The sequence below is a fragment of the Dasypus novemcinctus genome, chromosome 9 (assembly GCF_030445035.2).
Source record: "Dasypus novemcinctus isolate mDasNov1 chromosome 9, mDasNov1.1.hap2, whole genome shotgun sequence".
Classification (NCBI taxonomy): Eukaryota; Metazoa; Chordata; class Mammalia; order Cingulata; family Dasypodidae; genus Dasypus; species Dasypus novemcinctus.
In genome coordinates this window covers 28,161,422-28,188,569 of record NC_080681.1, presented here as the reverse complement: position 1 = coordinate 28,188,569, position 27,148 = coordinate 28,161,422, and the positions used below count along the sequence as shown (strand labels likewise).

General features: G+C 35.9%; 1 protein-coding gene across 3 annotated transcripts in view; it reads right to left on the bottom strand.

Moving 5' to 3' along the window:
• The window catches only part of DPYD (dihydropyrimidine dehydrogenase), a 982,193-nt gene that overhangs the window by 285,672 nt on the left and 669,373 nt on the right, over positions 1-27,148 (bottom strand). For all 3 annotated transcript variants that reach the window (XM_058303142.1, XM_058303141.2, XM_058303140.2), the window contains exons 17-18: positions 5,001-5,121; positions 3,665-3,784 (exon numbers count right to left, since the gene is read on the bottom strand). In XM_058303142.1, the coding sequence (XP_058159125.1) occupies positions 3,665-3,784; positions 5,001-5,121 (241 nt within the window). The remainder of the gene's footprint in view (positions 1-3,664; positions 3,785-5,000; positions 5,122-27,148) is intronic.

Genomic DNA, 27,148 nt, shown 5'->3' with positions numbered 1-27,148 from the left:
TCAAACAAGTTTACCCCATCGAAAGATACTCACTTTTTCTCCCGTTGTAGCTGTAAATAAAGGTTATCCCCATGGAGTCAGTTATAAGAAAGACAATGCTAGTCTATGCCATGCAGGACTCATTCTTAACCATCTCTAAAAGAAGCTTATCCATGGGGAGGATTTCATGGGAAAATGTCACACCGCAGCTGGATAACACCATTGAGATAGATTTTAGTAATCACTGAGTTGGGGGCTATCTTAAGATATCCTCTGTATTTGGGGACAAGACCAGGAAAAAGGTCAAGTTTTGAAACTAAACGAAGACAAACAGAACGAAGCTAAAACTAGGAAAAATCATGAGTAATCCACTTAAGGATAGTTTGCAAATATGTTGCTGATGAGAATAGACTTTCTTTCAATCAAATGAAGAAGGGAAAGGAACAATCTACTTAACTGTGTGGTGATACATGAAGTAACTGTTGCTAGACATAATAAAAGTTTTCTACATAGATTCTAGTAAAATGGAAGTTAGGTGGTAACAATTTAGTGTTAAGTATACACTGTTCAAAGAAAGGTAGATTATGAAGATTGTTTAGAACAATGAATTGGAGATAACTACTTGTACCGGTGGAGAGCTTAAATAGCCATGTAAGTTTCATAAAAATACCCCTTCTGAGTACCAATCAATCTATTTTGATACTTAATTTTGATCACTCAATCTATAATTCAACCTCTAATGAGCCCACACTGTGATCATGAATCTTAACAGGTGCTCTCCCGATAATAGAAATTTAAATTTATAAATCAATCTTGTCTGAGACTGTTTCATATATCTGAGACCCCCAGATTCTAATATGTGGCTGCTAAATTAGCAAAGTTGAGGATAAGGCCTTGGAATGAGGTTCAGACTTTCTCTCTTGATGTAACTTTTAAGCTGCAACAAGCAGTTAATTTATCTTTCTACAAGTTTAACAGATTCTTTTATTTAACAATGATCTCTCCCTCTTAAATAGTAGCTCTCAAACTTCTCAGTAGTGAACCATAGTAAAAAAAAAAATTACATCATGATCTAACATAGAACATATATATGTGTAGAAGTTTGACTAAATGCTTATCTGATTATGTACAAATCATTTTGATATTTTTTATCCTATTCTACTTTATTTTTTAAATATACTGGTCGCAGCACAGTGAATTGATTTCATAGTACACTCATGAGCTGGGAACCACAGTTTCAAAAACAATGTTTTAAGGTACTCTGGAAACCAGACTCAACATATTTGAAATAAATCAACTGACATTCCTTAACTGATGTGCTGTCTTCCCAATGCAAGGCCCTGCGCCTTATTAGCTGATGCATTTTAAGAGGACATTATTGAAATGTAAGTTTTTTTCTATAGCATGTGTACTACCCTAGTAACTCACTATTTTCCCATTTACTTAAACAAAGAAAAACCTCATTTTCAAATAGCAGAAATATTCTGAGAAAAAAAAAAGAATGAACAAAGAGCTAGAGAATATTTTGATAGGGCAAAATTTTTTTTCCTGGCAATAGAAAGAATGATAGATATTTCAGGTGGCTATCCAAAACTGAATTCTATTTAGCTGTCATTAAAAAACAAAGCCAACAACAAACTGTGATTCAAGTAACTCTTCTAGAAGGGTACATTCCAGTACTCTGAGAGAACACTTAGGAAAGCATTAGCATTGAAACAGTAAAATACTGTTTTTACGTTTGTAAAGATGATCTGGCATATTTTCTGTGATTTTCTATATTAGTGCAGCCTAACAGTCATGTTTGATAAAACTAGGAATGGTATATAGCCATTTTGATATATTTTTTATGACTCGTAAAATTTGAAAATGTTTTTATTTAACAATTAAGTAACACAATTTTTCTATTCTATGTTTTCTTGTAACTCAATGTGAAAGTGCTTTGCTATATAAGACTTGCTTTGGTTCTAAAATATATTACCATTGCCTGTTTAAACTGCTTTTCAGATTCTATTATCTTTAAATTAAAGCAAACCTTGCTTTAAAGGAGGAAACTATTAATTTTGTCAATACAAAGAAAGGCTCTTTTCAAAATTGATTGTTTATGTAAATGGACATAATATAGAACCTATTAGAAATGAGGTACAGGCCCTTAAAAAATGTTAGGTTTTGTTGTTGTTGTTGTTATTTAAAATGAAAGTTTCACCAAGGCTTAGCTGAGCTTATAGCCCAAGTGAATATTTATATATGAATTTATAAATCTTAGAAATAGAGTTTTATGGAAATGTTAACAGGCCCTGAGGTATAGCTGAACTTGTTTTCAGGTACTGCTATAATTTTCAGTGTGTGTATGTTTAAAGACTGAAACACAAAAGACTTTTTCTAATGCTGTAATTTTGTAGTTTTATTAGACTGAGTTATGGTATGAAAGAATATTCAGAAATTGCAGCTTAAATGAGAAAATGTGAATGGCATTACTTATATAAAATACTACTGCAATAGTTCTTTTATTAATTTTTAATGTTCAGCACCCTCTGTGACCTTCTTTATTCTCTTGCTGTCAACATGGCAGGGTGGAAAAATTGAAATGGGCTGACAGAAAACATAGTGCACGTTATAGCCCAACTCTGGAGCCTTGCAACTCTCTTTCTTTGGCACATGCTAACACAGTCTAGGCTATTCTACATTACAATAATATTTAAGGTCTTGCTTGATAGCTCACGATAAAGGAGAGCTGTGCCGGGACCCTGAGCAGGTGCTCCTCGTCGGCTTTCCTCTTTCTGATATTGTGGGAATGACAATCAATTAAAACAGAATATAACCCTGTCTTAAACATCATGGCTCATAGACAAACTTCATGCTCTCAAAACATAATACCTCAGCATGAACAGAAGCTTTTTTTTGTGTCTATCTAGCCTCTTCCAAAAGCACATTTTGGTCTGATTCAGCAATGCTTTTCTTGAACAGTAGGAGATTGCTATGTTATGTATATTTACCACTGTCTCTATCACCAAGGAGACTAATCCCCATACCATTACAGTCAAGAACCTCCCAGCACTGTCTTTTCATGACAAAGTTCATGTTGTCACAGCAACAGAGTACACAGAGCAAAGACACTGAACAGGACTCTGGGATTAAAACTTTCCTTTCCTTTTTAAATGCAAGTGCTAGAATAACGAGAGTGAGTGTGTGAAGGTGTGAGGTCTGCAAATGTCCCGTTATCTGAAACTATAAATGCAAATTTTAATGGTTTGTCTGGGATAGTGCGAAAGCACGATTTTTGAAGGCAGATTTTAAAAATCTAGGAAGAATGCAAACTAATCCAGACTGTGAAACAGATATTATAATCAGGATGTTTATCATTTTCTCTTAGAGGGCCCTAGTATTTGACCTTACCAATAAGTGACAAGACAATTGCGACAATGAGAAATTCTACGGGAAGCACAGACAACAAAAGAATGGGATTCTCTCAAGACCCTATCTTGGTATTCTCTCATCTTGTGTTAATAATCACTTGAATCCTCGTACTCAATCTGTTCCATCTGTCGTAACGATGAGGAATATCGACCAGCCATGAGTTTAAGAATTGGGATTATAAAAGACACGCTACTCTTGCTTGCTAAATATGACTGCCTGATTTTTTAGCAACCTTGAAGGGCAAATAATGCAAAGAGAGGATCACACCAACCAGACACGCCGCCATATGTAGTCCGCTTCCCAATACCCACTGCTGGCCAGGGTGTGCCATTAGCTTTCAGTTCCATCAGACCTGAGACGGTGTTGGTGGCTGTAACACCATCCGCACCACCTGTAAAAAACACAGCAACATTTTTCTGAACTTCTTAAAGAGACAATGATTAAAGCCCATTAGAACCCACACAACCCAGGAAAATGCATATGTTACTTTCTCTTGAGAATATATCCTCCCATCCAATGTCTTCACCAATTTAACTCCTACTGTTTTTTTTTTTTTTAAAGATTTATTTATTTATTTAATTTCCCCCCTCCCCTGGTTGTCTGTTCTTGGTGTCTATTTGCTGCGTCTTGTTTTCTTTTGTCCGCTTCTGTTGTCGTCAGCGGCATGGGAAGTGTGGGCGGCGCCATTCCTGGGCAGGCTGCTCTTTCTTTTCATGCTGGGCGGCTTTCCTCACGGGCGCACTCCTTGCACGTCGGGCTCCCCCACGCGGGGGACACCCTTGCGTGGCACGGCACTCCTTGCGCGCATCAGCACTGCGCATGGCCAGCTCCACACGGGTCAAGGAGGCCCGGGGCTTGAACCGTGGACCTCCCATATGGTAGACGGACGCCCTAACCACTGGGCCAAAGTCCGTTTCCCTTAACTCCTACTGTTATACAAAAAATACTAGGTATAAAAAAGTTTTATTTACTATTACTTTATTTTCCCCATTCTTATATAGATTTGCAGATATCAACATTCTAAAAAAAATTCCATGTTGTTTTCCAAGTAATTTAAGTCTTGGTAAATCAGAGTACAACTTCCATGGATAAAACAGAAGCATATATGATTTTTAAAGTCATGCATTGGCTGCATGATTCATATATTCAATGGATATTCATTGAATATGTGTTTAAGGTAGTATGCTATTCTCTATCAAATATAAAGGGAGCCAAGAGTCAATTTCACATTGTGGGAGTCATCTCTTTTTTACTTCATTACAGGTACAAATGCTCTTGTTGAACTGTTACATTATGGGGGCATTTATTTTGGAAGGATGGATCATGTTGCTAGTTTTGTTACATAATTCTTTGTATGTGGAACAGATGTTTCTTAGGAAAAAATACAAAAGTTCTGTGTTCCTAGGCCAAAGTTTGGGTTCCATTTCCTAGCTGGAGTCGAGCTATGAATCTACATTTGTGAGAACAAGTGCTCGATTTAATTCCATTCTTGTACTGTGAAAAAAGATATATGCTTATGTTCATGGAAAAAGACATACGTTAGCATGATTACATAATTCAGACTCATATTTATATAGCTGGGTAATGGATGCAACCTTAGTTCTTACCTTCCTTTGCAGCTCTTGCGATGCTTACGATATCAGTGACATTGGGGGTCAATTTGGCAAAAAAAGGAACTTGAACAGCTTGCCTAACCCAGCGGCAGATGTTCCGCACCAGTTCTGGATCCTGTTCAAATAGGTCAGTTAAATATAGAACATAATTAAAGAATTGTGATCAAAATGTGTACCAGAATTATAGCAAACCTGGAGACATGCAAGGAAAATCCAACTTGACAATGAGCTACATGATATATTTCTCAAATTCCTCCTCAGTATTACGCCTAGACTCATTAGAGAACTAAGGTTAACACACTTCAAGTGAACTGCAAATTCATCACATAAAGGTTAAATTCCTCAAGGGAATTTTGGAAAACAAAATTACATAGAATCAAAAGGAAGAAAATGTTCCCAACTTTCAGTCAAGTGATACCAGGAATGAAGCATAAACTTCTGGTGACCTCATTGATTTCAAGCTTAATAAAAATATTTAAACTACTGACTCCTAGGTGAGTGATATTAAATCTGAAGTCTGTGGTCTTCATTATTAGAATTAGTCTTGTTAAAACTGCATTTAAAAGAAAACATTTCTATGACTTCATAATTTAAATATGATAAATACTATAAGCTAATATAGAAAGATTCAGCATTGGATTATACATGAGCTAATCAGTAAGTATAGCCTACTTTTGTAAATGTCACCAATGCCGTGCAGCATTTTCAACACACATCTTCTTGAAAGAATTGATCAAAATGACAAAAATGAAATAAAATATCAAATGTTCATTTTTAAAAGCAAGGAAAAGAAGTTTTCATTAGATTGTTTCCTGTGATTTTTCAGGCTTTTATTTTCTCAGGGGACAAGTATCATTTAGTGGGCAATCACCTATCCTTTCCACTGAAAATAACTTAGCTGTAGTAATGTCTTTGATTTAAACACATACAATAGTCCTTTTTTCATTACTTTTAGTGCAAAATTTATTCTGACAGGTAATGATAATGTTCTTTGATAAATTATCTTAAAATATGCAATAGTAATTCATCATTGAACTTGATAATATTATCTTGGCAAGTTAAAATGCATTTGAGTAACAGAAAAACCCAGAAAAATATAGACATATTTAAACTGTGAAATAGTAGGCAAGTATATAATTTGTAATTAATCTTTTTTATATATAGTAAAGTTGATCTTTGCATTCTAACATTTCAACTTCTTTTAAGATGAGATTTCTAATGTTATAAACCTTTTCACTTAGGCTTTAGGTGTCTTGATCCATCATCCTGTATCACTCTAAAAGTTATGCATTTATATGCTAAGACACTGCAATGACGTAATTACTGTTGATTATTATTGTCTCTATTCAGCAAAACCTAATAATTATATTTAAAAATTTGACTTGTTTTGTTCTCTTTTCAGAACAGTAATTTCTTCATTAAACATAAATATATGAAAAAAGGACTATATGTAATGCTCTATGGGGGCATACTATGCATTATGAATAGTAAAATCTGGAGACTTAGCTGTACAAATTCAAACTCATGAAAATGGAGATCTGCCCCTGCCCATACAATGTTCATGAAATATTTATAACTGCTGCATTGGCATTATGAAGGCAGTTGCATCTTTGTGACTTTCATTTTTAACTTATGAATTTCCATGGGACTTAGCCTAGAAATGACAGTAACTCTAGATGATATGAATTGAATCTCCTTTGTGAAAACTCTCTTTAAGATAGAATTTGACAATAACTTAAAGATCACTTGAATTGCATAATACATGGAAGGTAGCCTGATAAGAATTAGTGAAACAAACTGAAAATATTACATGGTTCCAATAGAGTGAACACTAGTAATCTGATATAGGTTTCTAAGTGGCTTTCAATACTATTGACCACTCTGTCTTTATAATTTACTTTCAAATTTACTTCAGACATGTTTTTTCCTGTTGATTTTCACTTTATCTAACTGAATATCTTAAAAGGGTGCCTTTTACTCATTGTTTACCAATTTTGATTTTGTGCAAAGTTTTTCAGTTTTTAAAAAAATACAGTCCCTTGATTACCATTATTTATTTGAATCATGTCTCTCCTTTGAGACACCATAGTTTGACCCTCCTATTGTTCTATGTGTAAGGTTGATGTTGCTCAGACACATTTTTTGTACCTTCATATTCAGCCAAACCAGCTTCTCACTGATCATCATACCCAGCTGAAACACAATTTAATTACCTGAGAATTTTAAAAACAACTTCTGAGACACATTATTGTGAAAATTAATGCCTGTTCTATAAATTGCAAAGTTTTATTTGACAGGCATAATAGAGAATATTCTAACCCAACGAGAAATCTGGTAAAGCTAATAACATGCTAAAATGAATCTGCATACTTTGGGAAATTAAAGGATAGACTATACTTCTTCACAGTTTACTGCTTTCCTCACACTTTTGATATGAGCATTCAAGATTTGAAAGCAATTTACACTGTTTCTGCATCTTGACCCTCTCATTTTCTAGTGACAGCATTAGATGAATTTGCCCATTCCTCATAAGCCAGTTTTTAGAATCTTATTGAAAAGGAGAAGATTTTAGATAACTTTTAATTCCCCCAAAAATATTCAGGATAGAAAATACACAAAGGTACAATTATCTCCCAGACAAATTGAGACTTTAATATCATTGACACCAACAAAAAGCAAACAAAACAAAACAATTCTGGACTGCTTTACTCTTTTGCAGACACATAGTTAGCACTAAAAAAATCTGTCCTATCAATGAATGAATGAGTGAAATCATGGCACATTTTCCAATTTTTTTATGTTGCCATCAAAATATAAACTATGCTTAGGTTTAAGAAAACCTGGATATATTTTTTGATAGGTCATGTTTAAAACATGAAATCTAAGAAATTTACTTGACAAACCTGGGATAATACTGAAGAAAAATGATGATCATGCCAATACGAAGAGCTTGAAACAGAGCAGAAGCTATGTAGGGCAAGGAAAGCATAGAGAGATTGAGACAGGATGAGTTTTGTTTGTTTGTTATTAATATTATTACTGGAATAATGAAAATGCTCTAGAATTGACTGTAATGATGAATGCACAGCTATGTGACTGCACACAATGCCACTGAGCGTACATTTTGGATAGATTTATGCTTTACTAATATGTGTCAATAAAATTGATTTTTTAAAAATATCTATTTGGAGCACCAATTTTTATTGGTTCTTTCTACAGGTATTAATAATGTCTATTACTGACCATGATTTGCAGTCTCTTCCATAGCAGCTGTTCATCTGTGTGTGTGTATATGTCTGTGTACTTGTGTGCTTCTTTAACTGTTAAGCACTTTGCTATTCATGTGTCACCAAAGAAAGCTCTGAGGCAACAAAATTAGTTTTCTGTGATGGAGGTGTGTGGCTTTATAAACCAGAAGGCACTGAGCCCTTAAGGGAATCAGCAAGGGCCTAGAGAGCAGATGGTGGTCTTGAGGGTACCACATGAGCTAAAGGTACCAGAACAGACTTGTGAAGTGACAAAAAGAGGATAAAAGAAGGCTAGAGACACATTTGGACTATCTGACTTTTAAAAGAAGAGCTGCCTCATATCTGCCTATAGTTGATGTGCTCTGATATAGATTCCAACGAAAACCAAACAATATTGACAACAATAAAGATTAGAAAATGTAGCACTGAGTAGATTGTTTATTTTAATAGTTTCCATTGTTCAAAACTGGTGGTTTTTAAAATATGATTCACTCTCTGGGCCACAAGACAATGATTTTTAATTCTGGCAGCTAGTAAGTCTCTAGTTACACATTGAGGGGTCCAATCTGCTGCTTTTGAGGCCCTTTCAGTGACTTCTCCATTGTAGGGCATCCATTCCCACCTATTACTTAGAGCATCAAATTGCATTGGTCACTAGAGAATGAGACTGAGAATTTCCTGATAAGTAAATTACAAGTGAAACTTGTGACTTGAAGAAACACATCACCAATTTACCTGGTAATTTTACCTCTGTACAATTATTTTCAATGAATCCACTGAAAAAGTTTGCCAGATATAAAATGTTTTCCACTCAGGAACTACTAAATCTTAATTCCTATGAACTGGCAAGAAGTGGCTGGCATTTTTATTATATCCACTTTTTCATTTTTTTGATGGAAAGAACTGGGGCCCAGATTAATCTGAGTACCAATTTCACCTCCTTAATTTTCTTTCCCGTTATCATGTCCTAAACCATCATTTTCTTTAGCAAAATTGCTCCCTGTAGTGAAATTCGGCCATCAATTGTAAACTAGAACTATAAAAGGCTTCTATATAATTTATAACTATAAGACTAGATATAGCTTCAAAGTAATAAGTAAACGTGAGTTATTTATGTCAACAATAAGGACAGAATTAGTTGACTACTCCAGGTACAATTATTAGTAATGAAAAGATTGTATGTCAGAAGGGAGATGTGTAGAAGTAATTTGTGGATAAGCATGTATCATTCTTCTATCAGGTTTCCTGATTTAAAAATTCTAAGAGCAATACAACCACTTTGCAAAACAGTTTGGCAGTTTCCTATAAAAGGAAACACATACTTACCAATTAACCCAGCAATTCCACTCTTAGTTACAAATCCAAGAGAAATGAAAGCAAATATCCACATAAAGACTTGAACATGAATGCTCAAAGAGTCTTAAAAAAAAATAGCCAAATATCTACCAATAAGTAAATGGATAAGCACATTGTGGTATATCCATATGACGGAATATGGTTCAGCAATAAAAAGAGACAAACTACTGCAACAACTTGGATTTATCCAAAAATATTATGCTGAGTTTAAAAAGCCAGCTTCAAAAGCATACATTTATATGGGAACCCACAAAGACGAAAAAACTATGCTGATAGAATGCAGATCAGTGGTTACTAAAATGGGGGATTAAGAATGAGGGTAAGATTACGTGAGAAGAGGCATAATGGAATTTTTGAGGGTAATGGAAAAATTCTTTATCTGATTGTGTTGGTAGTTATACAAGATATGGACATTTGCCAAAACACATGGTGCTTTGCACCTAAATGTGTTCTATTGTAGGTAAATTATACCTTCATAAATTCCACTTGAAATTCCAAAAACAACTCTGAGCGTGTTCAAACATAAATGAAAAAATGAAAGGCAGTGGCATTCTAAGCAATGTTGGTTGTCTCCTTGCAATAAATACTTATTGACCACAGGTACTGCAGTTGATCTGTGATGGACACTAATACAAACGAAAAAAGGAATTTGGAGTCTACTAGGAAATACAACCCAGGCAAAAAAAATAAAATGCAAGTTAGATATTAAGGGTCAGAAAAGAGAACCTGATAATGCTCTAACATTTCATATTATTTCAGAGCATGTGGCAGAGGGCTTGGCACATAGCAGGCACTCAACAGATACTGCTGAGTTCACAGAGTCTACACTGAACAAAATGACACTGACTTTCTTATTTCTATTCACAGAGAAGAAAATTAGGAGTAAAAATAATTTGGTCTGATCTCTAGCTATCAGGGAAATGCAAATCAAAACCACAATGAGATACCATCTTACACCCATAAGATTGGCAGCTATGAAAAAAACAGAAGAATACAAGTGCTGGAGAGGATGTGAAGGAAGGGGAACACTCATCCACTGCTGGTGGGAATGCAGAAGGATCCAGCCATTCTGGAGAACAGTATGGCGGTTTCTCAAAAAACTAGCCATAGATTTGCCATATGACCCAGCAATACCACTGCTGGGAATATACCCAGCAGAACTGAAAACAAGAACACAAACCAATATATGTACACCAATGTTCATAGCAGCATTGTTCACTATTGCCAAAAGTTGGAATCAACCCAAATGCCCATCAACAGACGAGTGGATCAATAAAATGTGGTATATACACACAATGGAATACTACTCGGCTGTAAGAACAAACACACTACAAACACATGTGATAACATGGATGAATCTTGAGAACCTTATGTTGAGTGAAGCAACCCAGACATTGAAGGACAAATACTACATGACCTCAATGATATGAAATAAACAAGCTGCCCTAGATAGCAAGAGACTGAACGATAGGCTTGCAGGAAATCGGAGGGTGGAGGAAGGATATGAGCCGATGTCTGCAGGGGTGGAATTTAAGACGAGATGGTGGTAAGTATGAACACAAAGAAGAGATAAAAGGGGGGCAAGGGGTTGCCTTTGCTTGGGGCTTTGCCTTTGCTTGGGGCGGGTTTGAGGGTGGCTGGGGAGGGACGGATGGGTAACGTTGCCCAAAAGTGGGAGGGGTAGCATACGAACCAGGAGAGGGTCAGGTGTTGGTGGAGAGTAAAATGCCGAGAAAATCATATCAAAATATAATAAAGAGGGTTACCTGTTTAGAATGCTCGGAGGGGAGGGTCTGATGCAGGACGGGCTCCTGGGGAATGTCTAAATGCTCATTCTGCCAGAGTGGGTGACACCATGGGGTAGAAACCCAAGTAGTGAGAGTGGGGGTGGACCCACATCCTGGGGAGGACTAATGCCATCCAATAGAGGGAACTGTATCCCTCGAGAGAAAGGGTGGCTCCCAGGGCATTGGGGCAGTTGAGCAAGTTAGGCCCTGAACACTATTCCATCTATCTCTGGAAGTGGCTCCTCAGGAAACGGAGGTTGGCTATCACTGAGGGCACCAAGGTGGAAGGGAAAATGGACGTTAAATGTGTGGAACCAAAGTAAATGGGGGGGGGGGTAAGAGAGGAGTTTCTTGAGAGTACACAAAGATGGATATAAAACATGTAATATTACACCATAACATATAGGAGATGACAGACTGATAATGTAAACCATAATGTAAAACATAGGATAACTAAAAATGTAAAGAACTGTGTATCCTAAAGTATGCACCATAATGTAAGCACAGATGTCACCTTGTTAGAAAGCTAATGTCTCAGACTCTGTACATCACTTTAAGTAAATATGATATGAATAGGGCGTAAGAGTATCACTGTGGAAGGGAAAAGGTTTTCTGGTGGATGTGTGGGAGTGCTGTATATTATATATATACATTGCTGTGGTCTAGGACTCCTGTGAAGAAAAGCTGAATAATTAGGGGGGGGGGGGGGGGGAAAAAAAAGAAAAAAATAGGAGGTGGAATTTTTTCAAGTCAACATTCTTTATCTAAGTTCTTTATCTAACTTTATCCAAGTTCTTTATCTATCCTTTAAACTCATCGCTATATGCCATTCCCTAGTAAGGGACCATGACATTATATTGGGCTTCAAATTTCGGGGAGTTCTGGATCACAGAGTGTTTCAACAATGGCAATGGAGGGATACTGGTATGGGATACCAATGACAGGTGATATATGACTGACAGGGAGCTGTACAGAACATATGTCCAGGGTGCATGGTAATGTTTGGATATACTCATAGTGGCAACAATTAAAAACCACAGTAGGGGGGGTACTGGGTTCCTGGCCAGTGGTGCTCTGTCGTGGTCCCTAGGGGAGCAGCGACAGTCTCCCAGGTACAGTGGTGGGGACCGGGAGGGAGTGAGGGTTCAACAGTGAGCCCCAGATGCTAATGACTATGCTTGTGAGCTGATAAACCCAAAATAAGAACAAGGCCTAGAGCAACTTTGTGCCTGGGAATTTCCTTCTGTCAGCCTTCATGTTACTCAAATGTGGCCAGTCTCGAAGCCAAACTCAGCATGTAAATGCAATGCCTTCCCCCCAGCGCGGGACATGACACCCGGGGATGAGCCTCCCTGGCAACGAGGGACCACTATCAACTACCAACTGATGATGCAACTGGAAAATGACCTTATATGGAAGGTTCAATGCGGATCAGCAGAATATCCATGTCTACATAAAATACCATGACTTTAAAATGCTGTTTGACCTAAAGTAAGGGGGAAATGGAAAGGAGAAATGAGTTTATATGGCTACGAGTTTCTAAAAAAGAGTCTGGAGGCTGGCAGAAGGTTTGCCCTCATGCACAACTGAGCAGAGTCAGAGAGACAGATAAAGCAGATACAACCCCCAGATATTGGTTCCTTTGAGGGCTAAAGAGACCCATGGGAGTTATGGTCATGGCCGATGGGGTTAACTACCAGGGCAGATGGCCCCTCTTTGGAAATGGTGTTTATGTGTGATGAATCTGGACTCAGATGGGATCTCCCTTCATAAGACTTTCATGCTAATGTGCTGGAGGTGCAGTTAATGTTGGGGTTTAAGATATATTTAGGGGATTTGAATCTCTGGACTGACAATGTGATAGCCAGATCCTGAGCCTCAACAGACTCCAGCACCTACAATCTGATTTATTGGACTTACCACACTCAGCTAAGATGGAGTTGAAGAAGGACAACCACCACACCATGGAGCCTAGAGTGATTACAACTGAAAATGGGAGGATTGCATCCAGCATCCAGGTGGAATCTGAGCCTCCTCTTGACATAGAGGTGCAATGGACACAACCAATCCAATGTCCACATAGAAGAGGTGGCATTGGATTGGGAAAAGTGGACATAATGGACAAAGGGTATGGGGAAAGGCAGGAAGAGATGAGAGGTGGAGGCGTCTTCGGGACATGGAGCTGCCCTGGATGGTGCTTCAGAGGTAATCACCGGACATTGTAAATCCTCACAGGGCCCACTTGATGGAATAGAGGAGAGTATGGGCCATGATGTGAACCAATGTATATGAGGTGCAGAGGTGCCCAAAGATGTACTTACCAAATCCAATGGATGTGTCATGATGATGGGAACGAGTGTTGTTGGGGGGGGGAGAGGGGGGGTGGGGGGGTGGGGTTGAATGGGACCTCACATATATATTTTTAATGTAATATTATTACAAAGTCAATAAAAAATAAAAAAATTAAAAAAAAAATAAATAAATAATTTGGTCTGGGGCACCCTAGTAAATAAACAACTGTTTTAGGCAATAATCATTATAATAGACAATGGAGAGTAAGTCTACCAATTAAGGATAATAGCAACATGGAATTAGTTTATATGCTAATATCCAACCCAGTCCTAGGTCTCTTATCAATATAATGAAATTAATGACAACAGCTTTAATAACCTCATGGGAAGGTCAACTGAAAAATTCTTCCAAAATGTGTTGGGTCTCTAATTCCCTGTCTTGACCTGTACTTCATTATAATGTCTGCTTTTGCTTTCATGCTCTATTCTGTTTGCCCCAATTCTAGTTCTGCTCTTGCCCCTTAACCTCCACATTTGATGTCCCACTACCTATATTCTGCATTTCTACATTTTATTGTTTGCATACTTCTTTCTGGATTGGGCTCCTTTGAGACTTGATACCTGCCTGGAGATTCCCTGCTTCTATTCATCTGTGATCTATGGCTGTTGGTCACTTAGGGGCAGCCATTCCTTTCTGCCCCACAAAGATTTTCCTTTGTTTCTCCTCAATATTTCCCTTTTCTTAGCTTTTATCATGCTTCACTCCCCCTCCCCCCTTCCCCTCCCCCTCCTCCCCAGAAAATCAAGCTGGGCCTAGACTACCTATGTCTAAGTTCATAGGTAAATGCCTTTTAAAAACCATATATTTGGCCATAGGCCACAGAAATGAAGATACTGCAAAATCCTCTACATTAAAACATTTTAGAACATAGGTCATTCTATGGTCAGTATACTGAGGCAAATCCCTGATATATGTTAGGCACTCCTTAAATACTTACTTAATGAATAAACAAAAAAAAACAAAGTTAAGTATTGACTCTGAGATTTGCTGTTATAAATAATAAAGAGAGGAGAAAAAATAAAGACTTTGAACTTTCCTTAAATATGAGATATTACCACCATGCAAAAAGGGTGCCACCCCAGTCTGCTTATTAATGAAGTTATGCAGTGTAACCTGAAAAACCTTAATATATGGAGAAACAGGCTATGCACATGCTTTGCTGATACTACCAGTACGTTTGCAAAATTGCAGACCAGCTGAGCCAAACTGAACCCCAGCAGGTTTCCCAATCACTGCTTGGAACACACTAAAAAGGCTTCAGTGGGTAATGAAGTGCAGGCAGTTGCTTGCACTACTGTGTGTGGATTCATTTATATAAGGGCAAGTGAGTATTTAAGTGCATAATAAGGAGGTTTTATTCTTTGCAGATTTCAGGCAACTTGGCATTTGTTTTCTTAATGCAAAGCAGTAGTGTAAACAGTGTATCAATTGATAGTTTATGCATCTGCTGGTCTATTTACTTAGCCTTTATTTTCCAGGGCTAGAGTTAGAAAACAACCACAAGCATAAAACCTCAGTATCTTTATAATCCCATATTGGTGTGAATGATTAACCAACACAGGGAGGAGGCTAGTGTAAAACAGCATTCTGCCCTGGAGCACCCACTATGCTGTTATATTAGGATGAAGAGAGTCTAGGGAAGTCAGGCTTCTGTCCTGGGAACTTTATGAAATCCAAGCAAGAAGGAATTACTGCTGAGGCAATTTTAAATAACGTGACAGAGAAAACCTCAATCCCCTGGCAATGAATGGTTTCAGCTAAGGGGAACTCATCCATAACATGTTGGTACAGAGTTCCTTAAGGGATTTTTTCCTACTGTTGCTGTAAGATCTAGAAAGAAATATCTGGGCCTTTTTTTTTTCTTTCTTCTTTTCTGGGCAGCTCTGTGAACTGATTTCCCTGTTTGAGCTGAAAAGGATCTGGAGATAGTAAAAGTAGGGTGGTTTTGTTGAAAAGTGTCTGTGTGAAAATATGGCATGGGAAAGATCTTAAATATGGTCTTTTGTAAGTGTGATATTCACAGACCCTTAACATAAAATTCAAGGTGCTAGATTTCACCCAAAAAATTTGAGGAATCCTGAACTTAACTTAATCCTTACCAATTAACTTATTTACACTCTGAGATGGTTTATAAGATACATACCATACAATTTAAATATGTATTTAAATATATTCATAAAAAAGGAGGTTCTCTTTCGAAAAGTTTTCAGGTGTCAAGCAAGGGAAACGTGACCTGCTTAGGTCACCCAGTGTTGGGGGTTTATCATAAGGTTACATGGAGAAGAAAAAGTAGGTGATATACTTTAGACAAAGGAAAACAGTAGGTGATATACTTTAGATAAAATATCAGCAAAGGCTCTGAGGAGAGGGATGTCTCTCCTTTATCCTGTTGCATATGAATCAGTTTTGGGGACCCACCAGTGATGCTAGTGGCTAAGAGCAGCTTTTGCTTTCTTGCTATTCCTTTAGAAGTGGGTGTCTATTGTTTTAAGGACTAGAAGTCTGAGATACTACTGGGTCTATATTTCTCAGCATCTTTTTCCACTTTGACTTCTATTTACATTCTCATTTTTTCTATATTGCCTTTTGGTTCTCCAATCCACTTTTTTACCATTTGTTATAGAAACTGTATGTTTCAGAATAAGACCCACAGAGAAGATTCAATATAGTGTAGTTCTTGCTATGTTTTGCAGCTGTCCAGTATTTCACCTCCCTTCCTATTTTATGGGAAATTCTACCTTCTGGCAACAAAGAAACAAGTACATAATCTAGGCTTGGCCGACTGAACTTCTAGCTAGGAAAGTGAATCTCACAGCCAGAAAAGTGGTTAATGTCTCTTTGAGTGGGGTGTGTTTCCTGGCAGGATCCGGCACTGGCAGTGGTGGCAGACATTGGCACAGGTGAAGGCGACATCCTCACTAGGTAATTCCTGCTACCTGTGCCCTGAGCTCCTCAGGCTTCTGCTCATTCTCTAAGCCTGTTGCTTCTGTCATCCCTGATTCTGGAAGACACCTGTAGCCTGCCAATAAATCTTTTTTCTTCTGAGAGTCAGAATCTGTTTCTGTTGATTTCAATTAAAAATGTTAATGATACAGGCAGTTAGCCACTATTCAGGGTAGAGCAAACTTATTGCCTCAGTTATGGCACCACACTCCCTCATATAGCTGACCTCTTTTTATGTAGTTTCCAAGTAGGGTCTTTTCTGTTCAAGATACACTATCTGGCTCAATGAATTGTGGTCAAGGTATCCAGTATGCCACATACTTTTGTGGCAACCTGTGTGCAAGATACTGGCCCTGGCTACTTTCCTTTTGAAAGGAGCTCTGTGCATGGCAAACCCTTCTGCTTCATGGACAGTATAGTAAGAAAAAAATCCATTTTTATTTATCACCTAATAATTAGCCCAAAACTTTCCATGAAACGTGGGAATTAGAGAAGAGTAAGGCATCAACTTTGTCCTCAAAGAACTTACAATCAAGTTATAACTATTTAGGAGACTGAAAATTTGTCAGAATATAAGAAATGGAAAAATAAAAATTAAAAATAAAAAGGCTTTTGGAATTTCTTTGTCTCTATTCATCTATAAATCATTTAGAATTTGAATATGTTATAATGAGAGTGTCATATAATTCAAGAAACTCTTATGGAAATAAGTGATATATATCACCAAGATTCAGCAAACCTTGACTTTTTTTTTCTATTAGTCTTTATTTTTTTTTTAATTTGACCTCAAATGTATTGAGTAGCTATGATTTTTAAAAATATGGTTTCTTAAAAAGATGGATATATAAACACAGGATGGTAATATAGCCTATAAGGAAAAATATCTTGAGGCACTGAAATGAAATTAAAATATGACTCCCTTTCTTTTTGAATATCTGCATGATTTCCATCTCAACAAGGATCTTTCATTTACCCAATTCAACTTTACAAATGTGCCTCAAGCCTACATTGCTGATAAAACAGTTGCTGAAGCTTGCATGGGGGAAATCTTCAAATTGTCTGGTATACAAGGTCATATTAGTAGTAAAAACAGATGGGTATTTACTTTTTCAATAGTCAACAAATGTAAAGTACCCAAAGGACTGCTAAATTTCAATAGTTTAAAACTTTCCTTTTTCATGTAATATGAGTGCACTATGGTGAACTTTACTGGGTTATGTTATTAATGTCTAGATGCAAAAGCATCTAATTAGATTTTTAGCTGAACTAGGCAAAGGCAGTAGCCGGCAGTACAGAGAAAGCTTTATCTCATACCTTTCCAGTCCCCAGGAACTAATGTTCCTAGATCATAATACACAGCACATGAAATCACAAACGTAACACGCACATTCTCTATTGCTTTTGTCTTTTCTTTGATAAGTAAAGGATTTGTGAGAAAGCCAACAGTTGTAGAATGTGGACCAACATTCCTAAGCAGGGCACTTGCTATCACCCTAACCATGAAGGTTTTCTGAATGGTTTCATTTTGGTAAAAGAGACAAAAAAACAACTCAGAACAATGTGCTCTACTCCAAGTATGTATAAAGTGCATGGAATCTTAGGTGCATGAATGGAAACTTTATTTCTACTTGGGGAGGAAAAGAAAAGACTTAACAGGGAAGGTGTTTATAGTTTCAAATCTTGAAGAACCCAGGAAATGGCATTAGCAGCAGCGGGGCCTGTGGATCAATACATGAAGGAGCAATATGTGGGAAAAGATACTAAACCATGGAAATTTGTAGCATGGTGGGAAATAGAAAAAAAATAGCACATATGAAGGGAACAGGGAGGAGACATGTTTAGAGGGTTTGACTAGAGTTTAGGGTGATTTTCCCAAAGAATTTGTGCCTTATCCATTAGGTGATAAGAAATATGGAAACATCATATGTTCGGATCCATGTTTCAGAAGGAAAACTCTCACAGCATTTTAAAGGAGGCATACATGTCTGTATGATGGGAAGATAAGGTACAGGGGAAGCAGAAAGGTCTAAAATAAAGGTATCAGTGAAAATCAAGAATTTCAGGTGGACTGGGAGGTCATTTTAAGGATGACTATTAAATACTTTCAAGATAAGGGCAAAACTGGAGCTGGAGAATGAAAATAAAAAATAAATCTGTGATTTCTACTTGGGGATACCAATTCCATCAGCTCAGTTAGCAAATATAAGAGAAGCAGGTTTGGGGGGCTGGGGAGAATGAATGAGTTTTATATACATCCAGCTGAAAGAGTACAGTTGACAGTATGAATGTCAGGAGAGGAGTTTTAGAAACACAGATTGGAAGTTGTCAGCATGCAGATGGTGGCCAAAGTTTTGTGACTGGACAAGATGGAAGAAAAAGAACTTAAGTCTCAGAATTTTTCATACTAAAGTGTAAAACTCCTTGCACTGTGTTATCAGGGAAAGAGGAGTATAACCACAAAAAGTAAAAGGAAAAAAGAAAGGAAAACGGTAAAGGAAAGAAAGCAGAGCAACTCCTGAAGGGAGATGCAGTGTTTGATAGCAAATAATGCCAAGAACTCAGGTAGATGAGGACTCCAATAAAGGCAATAGTTTATACCAGTTTGGGTCACTGGCAACTGATAGGTAAGGAGTTAGACAAAGTGAGGCTAGAAGATAGATTGCAATGGGTTAAGAAGTTAGTATTTACACATATCACACATATAGTCAAAGAAAGTCTTCAATAAAATTAATTTGAATTATCGGAGCCCAGAACTATGTTGGATATTAAAGTTACACAATAAATATGTTTGGATTAATTATAATTTTATGGCTAATCACACTAAGATGGTGAAAGATCATTTGCTATGTTATGAGTCAGTACATGCAAAGAGTCTGTATGATATTTTTAAAAGAATAAGTTATGGTTTAAATACTATCTCTGAATTTTTACTATGTGAAATGAATACCAGTCTGTGATCTAAAGAATAAGCTTTCTTAATTAAACATATAATAGAAGTTGAAAGCCTGGACAGGATCTGAAGAGGTTATTTAGCTCATTGCCAGAGAATATTAAAACTAACATACATACAGTACTTAATGATTTACTAAGTGCTCTCCCACATATTAATTTCACTGTACTTGAATCATTAAAGCTTTCTGTTTTATTTCAAAGTATTCCTACTGACCCTAGTGAAATCAACAAATTCAGACTAATCTCTTTCTTATCTTACCACAGATTAAAATCATTCCTATTTGTATTACCTTGAAAGAAAAAAACCACAATTGTTTATTTTATAAAATATCTTGTATTAAATATTTCCTCAAATGTTATTTTAAAGTAAGTTTTATCCTGATTAGAAAAGGATGAATTCATGACTACTTTGGTAGAAAATGAAGTCTTGAATTAAGAAGAAAACTAACAACTACTCACAATGAAATGACTAATGAACAGCAATATTAAAAGGCATACTTCTGGGAAGCCGACTTGGCTCAACGGATAGAGCATCCACCTACCACATGGGAGGTCTGCGGTTCAAACCCAGGGCCTCCTTGACCCAAGTGGAGCTTGCCTATGTGCAGTGCTGATGCACAAGGAGTGTCCTGCCACTCAGGGGTGTCCCTGGTGTAGGGCAGCCCCACATGCAAGGAGTGTGCCCCATAAGGAGAGCCACCCACTGTGCAAGAAAGTCCAGGAGACACAGATTCCCTGGCCACTGACAAGAATAGAAGCGGACACAGAAGAACACACAGTGAATGGACACAGAGAGGAGACAACTGGGGAAGGGAAGAGGAGAGAAACAAATAGATCTTAAAAAAAAAAAAAAGGTATACTTCTTTCTATTTTCTTTCAATAAGAATACACTTTCCTCAAAATTTAGGGCTAATTAGTATCTAAAATTTAGGTGCTGTTTTTACAAATTATGCATCTTTCATTTTTGCATTATGTCATGAGCATTCTCTTGTTTTATTAAACTTCTCTTAAAAATTTTAATCATTATATATAATTTCATCATATAGATATACCTTATTTTACTTAATTAATTTTCCAGCTTTTGGACTTTGGGATCGTTTCCAAATTTTATTATAAATAACACTGAAATGAAGATATTCTGGTGATTGGTACTCATACTGCCCTTGCTTTTGTTGCTAGATGTTGGGTTTATAGGCAAAATTTTTATTAAAAGCAACAAAAAGAACAAACAAAGTTTGCAGCAGCTGGAATCTATGACCCCTTAGAAGACCTTGGCATTCAGTGTCGCTGGACCTGGCAGTAGTGGAATCTTACATTGCTGCATGCCCTCATGGGAACAACTGGTGAAGGAGGCAGAAGTGGGTCTTTCAGTTGATGCAAAATAGACCAGAACTGCATGCATAACAAGTCAATCTTTAACATCTCCCCTCTCTCATGATAGCACTGCACCTTTAGGGCCTCCATGCCTCACTTACATGTAGATCTCCCCTCAGAAGCACATGTATAATTTGATTCTTCCTTAATGTTTATTTTAACCCTATGTTATTCAAAATGGGATTTTTCTGAGTACTATATACCCTAGGGAGCCCTATTAGGGAAAAAATAACAATGCTCTTACTCCACAGCCACAACTATTCCTAAATAGTTAAGAACCTGACAATAACTTACAGTACACACATAAAACATGATGCACAGTCAAAATCAGTCACTACGTAATGTGGTAGGACAGTCATATTTGTTCACTGACATTTAACCAACAGTCCAGAATTTATTAATATTGTTTCCTCTATCTGCAATAACCTTCCTCATTTATGTTTCCTGAAAATTTTATACATACTTCTACTTTGATTGCTTAATGGACGTTTACTAAGTAGATTAATGATATTTGCTATATAACTGTATAAGATGACAAAAATATTTGCAAAATATGGGTTATACATTTTCAAAGACATATTAATTAGAAAAGATGACAGAACTATATACTACTGGGAAGTGGGAAAACGGTCAGACTACATAAAATACAGGTTTGTTTTTTATAAAACATCCTTAAATAATCTCTTGCTAATCAGCTGAGAGTTATATATTCACTTTTATACAAATTTACTTAAAGCTTACTGGAATTTTACTGTGATTATGTTATAATTAATTATTAGAGAAAAAAGATATTTGTGAATTTCTAAGTTAATCATATGTATCATTTCTTCATACCAAGTGCCTTTTTAGTTTATTTCTTTGTTTTATATAACATCTAATTAAAGCTAACAATTTGTTTAAAGTGTGATAAATTAGAGCAAATGGTTCCCAAGCTGGTGAGAGAAATCTTCTAAATATTACTTCTTAGTTTTTTTGGGAATTTGGTAGGATGAACCTAAGCCTAAAACAGTTATTAAAGAAAAAGGGAAAAGGAGAACAATAGTGGTAAATCTGAATTTTGTTAAGAATGCATGAATAAGAATGAGCATTAACAAAAACAGATTTTGGGATGGAATTACTACCAGTTTGAATCCTATATTAGTTCGCTTTTATGGATAAGCCATTATGTTTGAATTATCCATTTTAGAGTGATAGCCATTTATATTATAATCACATTCAAAATCAAGTATATTTCTCTTTGGAACATAATCAGTTACAAGTGTACACTCCTACCCTCTTTATTTCTGGTATTTAATCTTTTCTGGGAAGAAATACTTGATGAGAACGCTGCAGGCTACTAACAGGTAAGGGTAAAAAACAGCTTTAAGTCATCATACATGAATGACACACCAATCAAGTATCTTACCCTATATTTAAAAACACAAATACACACACACACACACACACACAAGCAAGATGATTAGGTGACCTTCTCTTATCATATTTGTGGATTTTGGTCAATGTTAAAGTTTACAAAAGAATATAAATATTTGATATTTTACTTCTTTGATAGGTCCCTTAATTTCTATAATAACGAAATATATAATATTTCAAGAATGTGTTATCTATTTAGACTCCCTGAAAATGGAAGTCTAAACTTTAGTGCCATTTTTACTATCATGTATACATATAAAATTTTACCATACAAAGAAAATTTAACTTTAGGGGAATATACGTAATATCTCATGCTTTTTTTTTTTTTTTTTTTTGAGGTACTGGGCGGGGTCAGGGATTGACAAACCCGGGACCTTACACCTGGGAAGCACGCGCTCAACTACTTGAGCAACATCCGCTCCCCATATCTCACTTTTTAATTAGCAAATGAACAACTGTTTGAACATGAAATACTCTGTAATTCAATACGAATACAATATAACATGCAGCCATAAAAATAAACACTGGTTTTCAGGGAAACCAAAGAAATCAGACTGGTCCTGTGTTAATCAAGTAGCAGCAGCACCAAAGGAATTGTAAAGATGATCAGTCTATAACCTTTTATACCATCTTTCTGTGTTTGTTCATTACTGCAGTTATTTAATGAAGACCTGAGCTTGTGAAATAAATCTGTGCCATGGTAAACAAGAATACATTTTCATCCATATATATCTTATTAGTATAGTAGTGGGCTGTCTCCTGTACAACAAGTCCGCAACGATCTTTTCCTTACTTGGTGATACCCATTCATTACTTCATTTTCATGAACAAATATTTATTCATCAACTACTACTCTAGTTGCCTGGGCTATAGTAGTAAAGAAGTCAAAGTTACTTTTCTCATGGAGTTTTAATTCTAGTGGAAAATACACAAAGGAAAAAGTGAGTAAATAAATAATACAATCTCAAGTTGGTGCAAAGAAGAAATACATATTGGGAAGAAGATAAAGGAAAAGAGATTGACTAGGCCATGGGTGTGGTATTTTGTAGAGAGGTTGTTCAGATTAGGAAGCCCTCTAAAAAACCTAGCTCTATGTACATTCTACACTAACAAGACTTTTTTATGGTACTTTAAAATTACTTTTAATTTCATATACTTAATTTATTCTTTGCTCCTAGATTTTGAATTGCCCAAACGCAAAGACTATGTATTTTTTTCATAATATAATATCAACCTTAGGGGAAAGCATAATATTGGTATACAATAAGCATAAGAGATATTAATCATTGACTAAATATTCACAACCTTAGCTAAAACTTTATTACAATGAGATGTGACTTCAAAGCAAATGCTAGGCTGAAACTCTGAGATGCAGGTGTTATCTCAAAAAAAGATTATAAAAGTTAGGGTCATTCCTAGTCAAGTGACTCACTTATATCAGCCTTACTATATAATCAAATTTTGTTTGAATATTTAAAAAAATATTTTAATTAGAGAAGTTGTAGGGGTACAAAAAAAATCATGTAAAATACAGTGTTTTTCTATGGTTGACACTTTGCATTAGTGTGGTACCTTTGTTCCAGTTGATGAAAGAATATTGTAATTGTACTACTAACTACATAGTCCAGAGTTTACATTCAGTGTATTTTCCCCATATACCACCCTATTAACACCTTGCATTAGTGTGGTATATTTGTTTAATTCATGACAGAACATTTTTATACTTGTACTATTAACTACAGTCCATCATTTATAATAGGGTTCACTGTGTCACACTGTCGTATGCTTTATCCTTTAATTTTATTCTAGTAACATATTTGCAACTTAAAACTTTCTATTTCAACCACATTCACATATATAATTCAGTGCTGTTAATTATACTCACAATATTGTGCTACCATCACCCCATCCATTTCCAAAACTTTACAACCTAAATAGAAATTGTGTTCAAATTAAGCATTAATGCCCCATTCTTTATCCCCAACCTAACCCTTGGTAACCTATATTCTAGATTCTAACTCTATGACTTTGCTTATTCTAATTATTTCATATCAGTGAGATCATAGAATAGTTTCCTTCTATGCCTGGCTTTTTTCACTCAGGGTGATATCCTCAAGGTTCACCCATGTCACATGTATCAGAACTTCATTCCTTTTTACAGTTGAATGTTACTCCACTGTATGTATATACAACATTGTTTTTAAATCCATTCATTGGTTGATGGATACGTGAGTTGCTTCAATGTTTAGGCAATTTTGAATAACACTGCTATGAACATTGGTGTGCAAATATCTGTTTGAATCCCTTCTTTCAATTCTTTTGCATATATACCTAATAGTGGGATAGTAGTGGTATGGTAATTCTATGCTTAGCTTTCTGAAGAACTGCCAAACTGTCTTCTACAGCAGCTGCATCATTTTACATTCTCACACCCAATGCATAATTCAAATTTCTCAAGAAACTATATATTACTATATTTTATATTAGATGATTGACCAACCAATTTTTTTTCTTATTCTTATTTTTTTAATAAGGGAAGGAACCTGGAACCTTGTATATGCAAAGCAGGTGCTCAACCACACTGAGCTACACCTATTCTGCACCAATCAATATTTGAAACTGGAAATATCTGCACTCATTTTCACATGGACCATGGTCAAGTAGTGAGAGTTTCTTCACAAAGGAGAGCTTGAGGAAGAGAAGGAGGGAAGGAAAGACAGAAGGGAAGGAGGAAAGAAAGTAGGCTAAGGAAGACTAGACTTAAGAAACTGAATTGACTTATCCACAACCTTATGGCTTAGGATTTTTTGCTACAAATTAAATAATGGTGCCATCTGTTTAGAGTGGCCTAAGAGCAAGGAGCAGTTTTTCTTTATTTAGATATAGGATAATACAAAGATTAATTGAATGCCTTTGCTTTAAAAAATTTTAACTGATTAAATTTCTACTTAAAAGCTATGTAATATTGCATAGAGGAGGAATTCAGAGAAATATAACTCAATAGTACTAATGGAGATTTCTTATTGCTCTATTATACAGGCATTTTTACAACAAAACAAAGAATACTTATTTCACTCGCTGTCAAGTTTTATATTTCCAAGTCCTTTTTATTCCATCTGAGAGTATTATTGTTGACTATCTTTTAATTGTGTTCCTAGGAATATGGAGATTGCACTTGGAATTTCTGGGCTAGATCTACTCGTCTGGAGGGATACACCCATGTTGGCTAGCTCTGCTATTTAGAGCACTGAGATCTGAAATGCTTCCTTAAAATGACGGCATATCCAGTCTATGTGTGGGATCTTTGAGCCTGTTCTCCTGCTTCTCTTCTACAAATTATCTTCTTTAATGGGGGTAGATTACTTATGCAAAATGTAAAAACAGCTAAATAAAAATGTACAAATAAGAAATAATAACCAAAATTTCTCACAAAGGCACTCAGTTTTTATTGAAGATGCATACACACATACATATATATCTGTATCTAGATCTATCCACATATGCATATATGCATATATATTTATAGTAAATATGATAAAGATGGTAGTGCTATCAAAGTAGGACTAAGAATAATACTGCTCTAGACACATTTTTTTGAGCTAGGGATTCTGTCTTTGAAGGACAGACCATTGTGTTTGGTTCTGTACGGTTCTCTGTATTAAAGGCATTTCCATCCGATCCAAGCTAAGTACTCTGTCTTCAAGCTTGAGAAACATGACTACAATTCAGGATAGGTATCAAGAAATGATGGTGGTGTGTGGCATGTGGCAGAGATTAAATAATTGCCATTTATAACACTCCTGGTATAGTAATAGAAGTAATATAAATCAAAGGTTTTGGGAAAATAAACGATACATGCATAAGTCAATGAATAAGTAAATATTATTATTGATAAGTACACTGAAAAACACCAAAGAAGCAAGAATTAAAGAAAACTTCTACATACTATAAAAAATTTCTGATATTTACAGGCTTTAACAGAAGAAGTTTCAAGTATTGGTGAATGATCCCATAAAACATACATAAGTTTAAAAACTTGAATCATGCAGTGAGGCTGGTGTGAGCAAGTATGTTCCCTGGCTAGGACTGAGTCCAACTTTCAAAAGCTTTTAGCACCTACATTGATGTGCTTGACTTAGAAGTACGATATGTTTTTGAACTGATCAAAAAACCATGTATAATGACCCCCAAAGAAAGCCAACTGCTAATGCTTATGATAGATATTAAGGAAGAGTGAAACAGCTGTTAAAAACTGATGGGCTTTAGCCAGAAAATAGAAGTTCTGGAGAAATTTGGTGGTGACTCAGACAAAATTGAGTCCAACATATGCTCCGCATGGGGAAAAAAAAAAAAAGGTATTTGAAACTGTTTCAACCAATGCTCAATTCAAAATTTATGTTAATAGCATTACAAATGACTTTAGTTCTGTTTCTATAGAATCATTAGGGGTCTAGAGGGATCATTTAAATAATTCAGTTATACTTTGCTAGATTTTATGAGGAAAATTATATATTATAGTGATACCTGGGGATTTTAAAAGGTCTTAGAATATATCCCTTATGAATAGCAAAATCTCAACACTTGTAGATTTATTTTTCCCCGGTGATTTCTTGTCACTTCTTCAGTAATTGTTAAAATTTAGCTTACTCAGCTTATTACAGGATCCTTAAATTTTTTCAAGATGCAGATTTTTTTTACAAGTTATTGATACATTTGA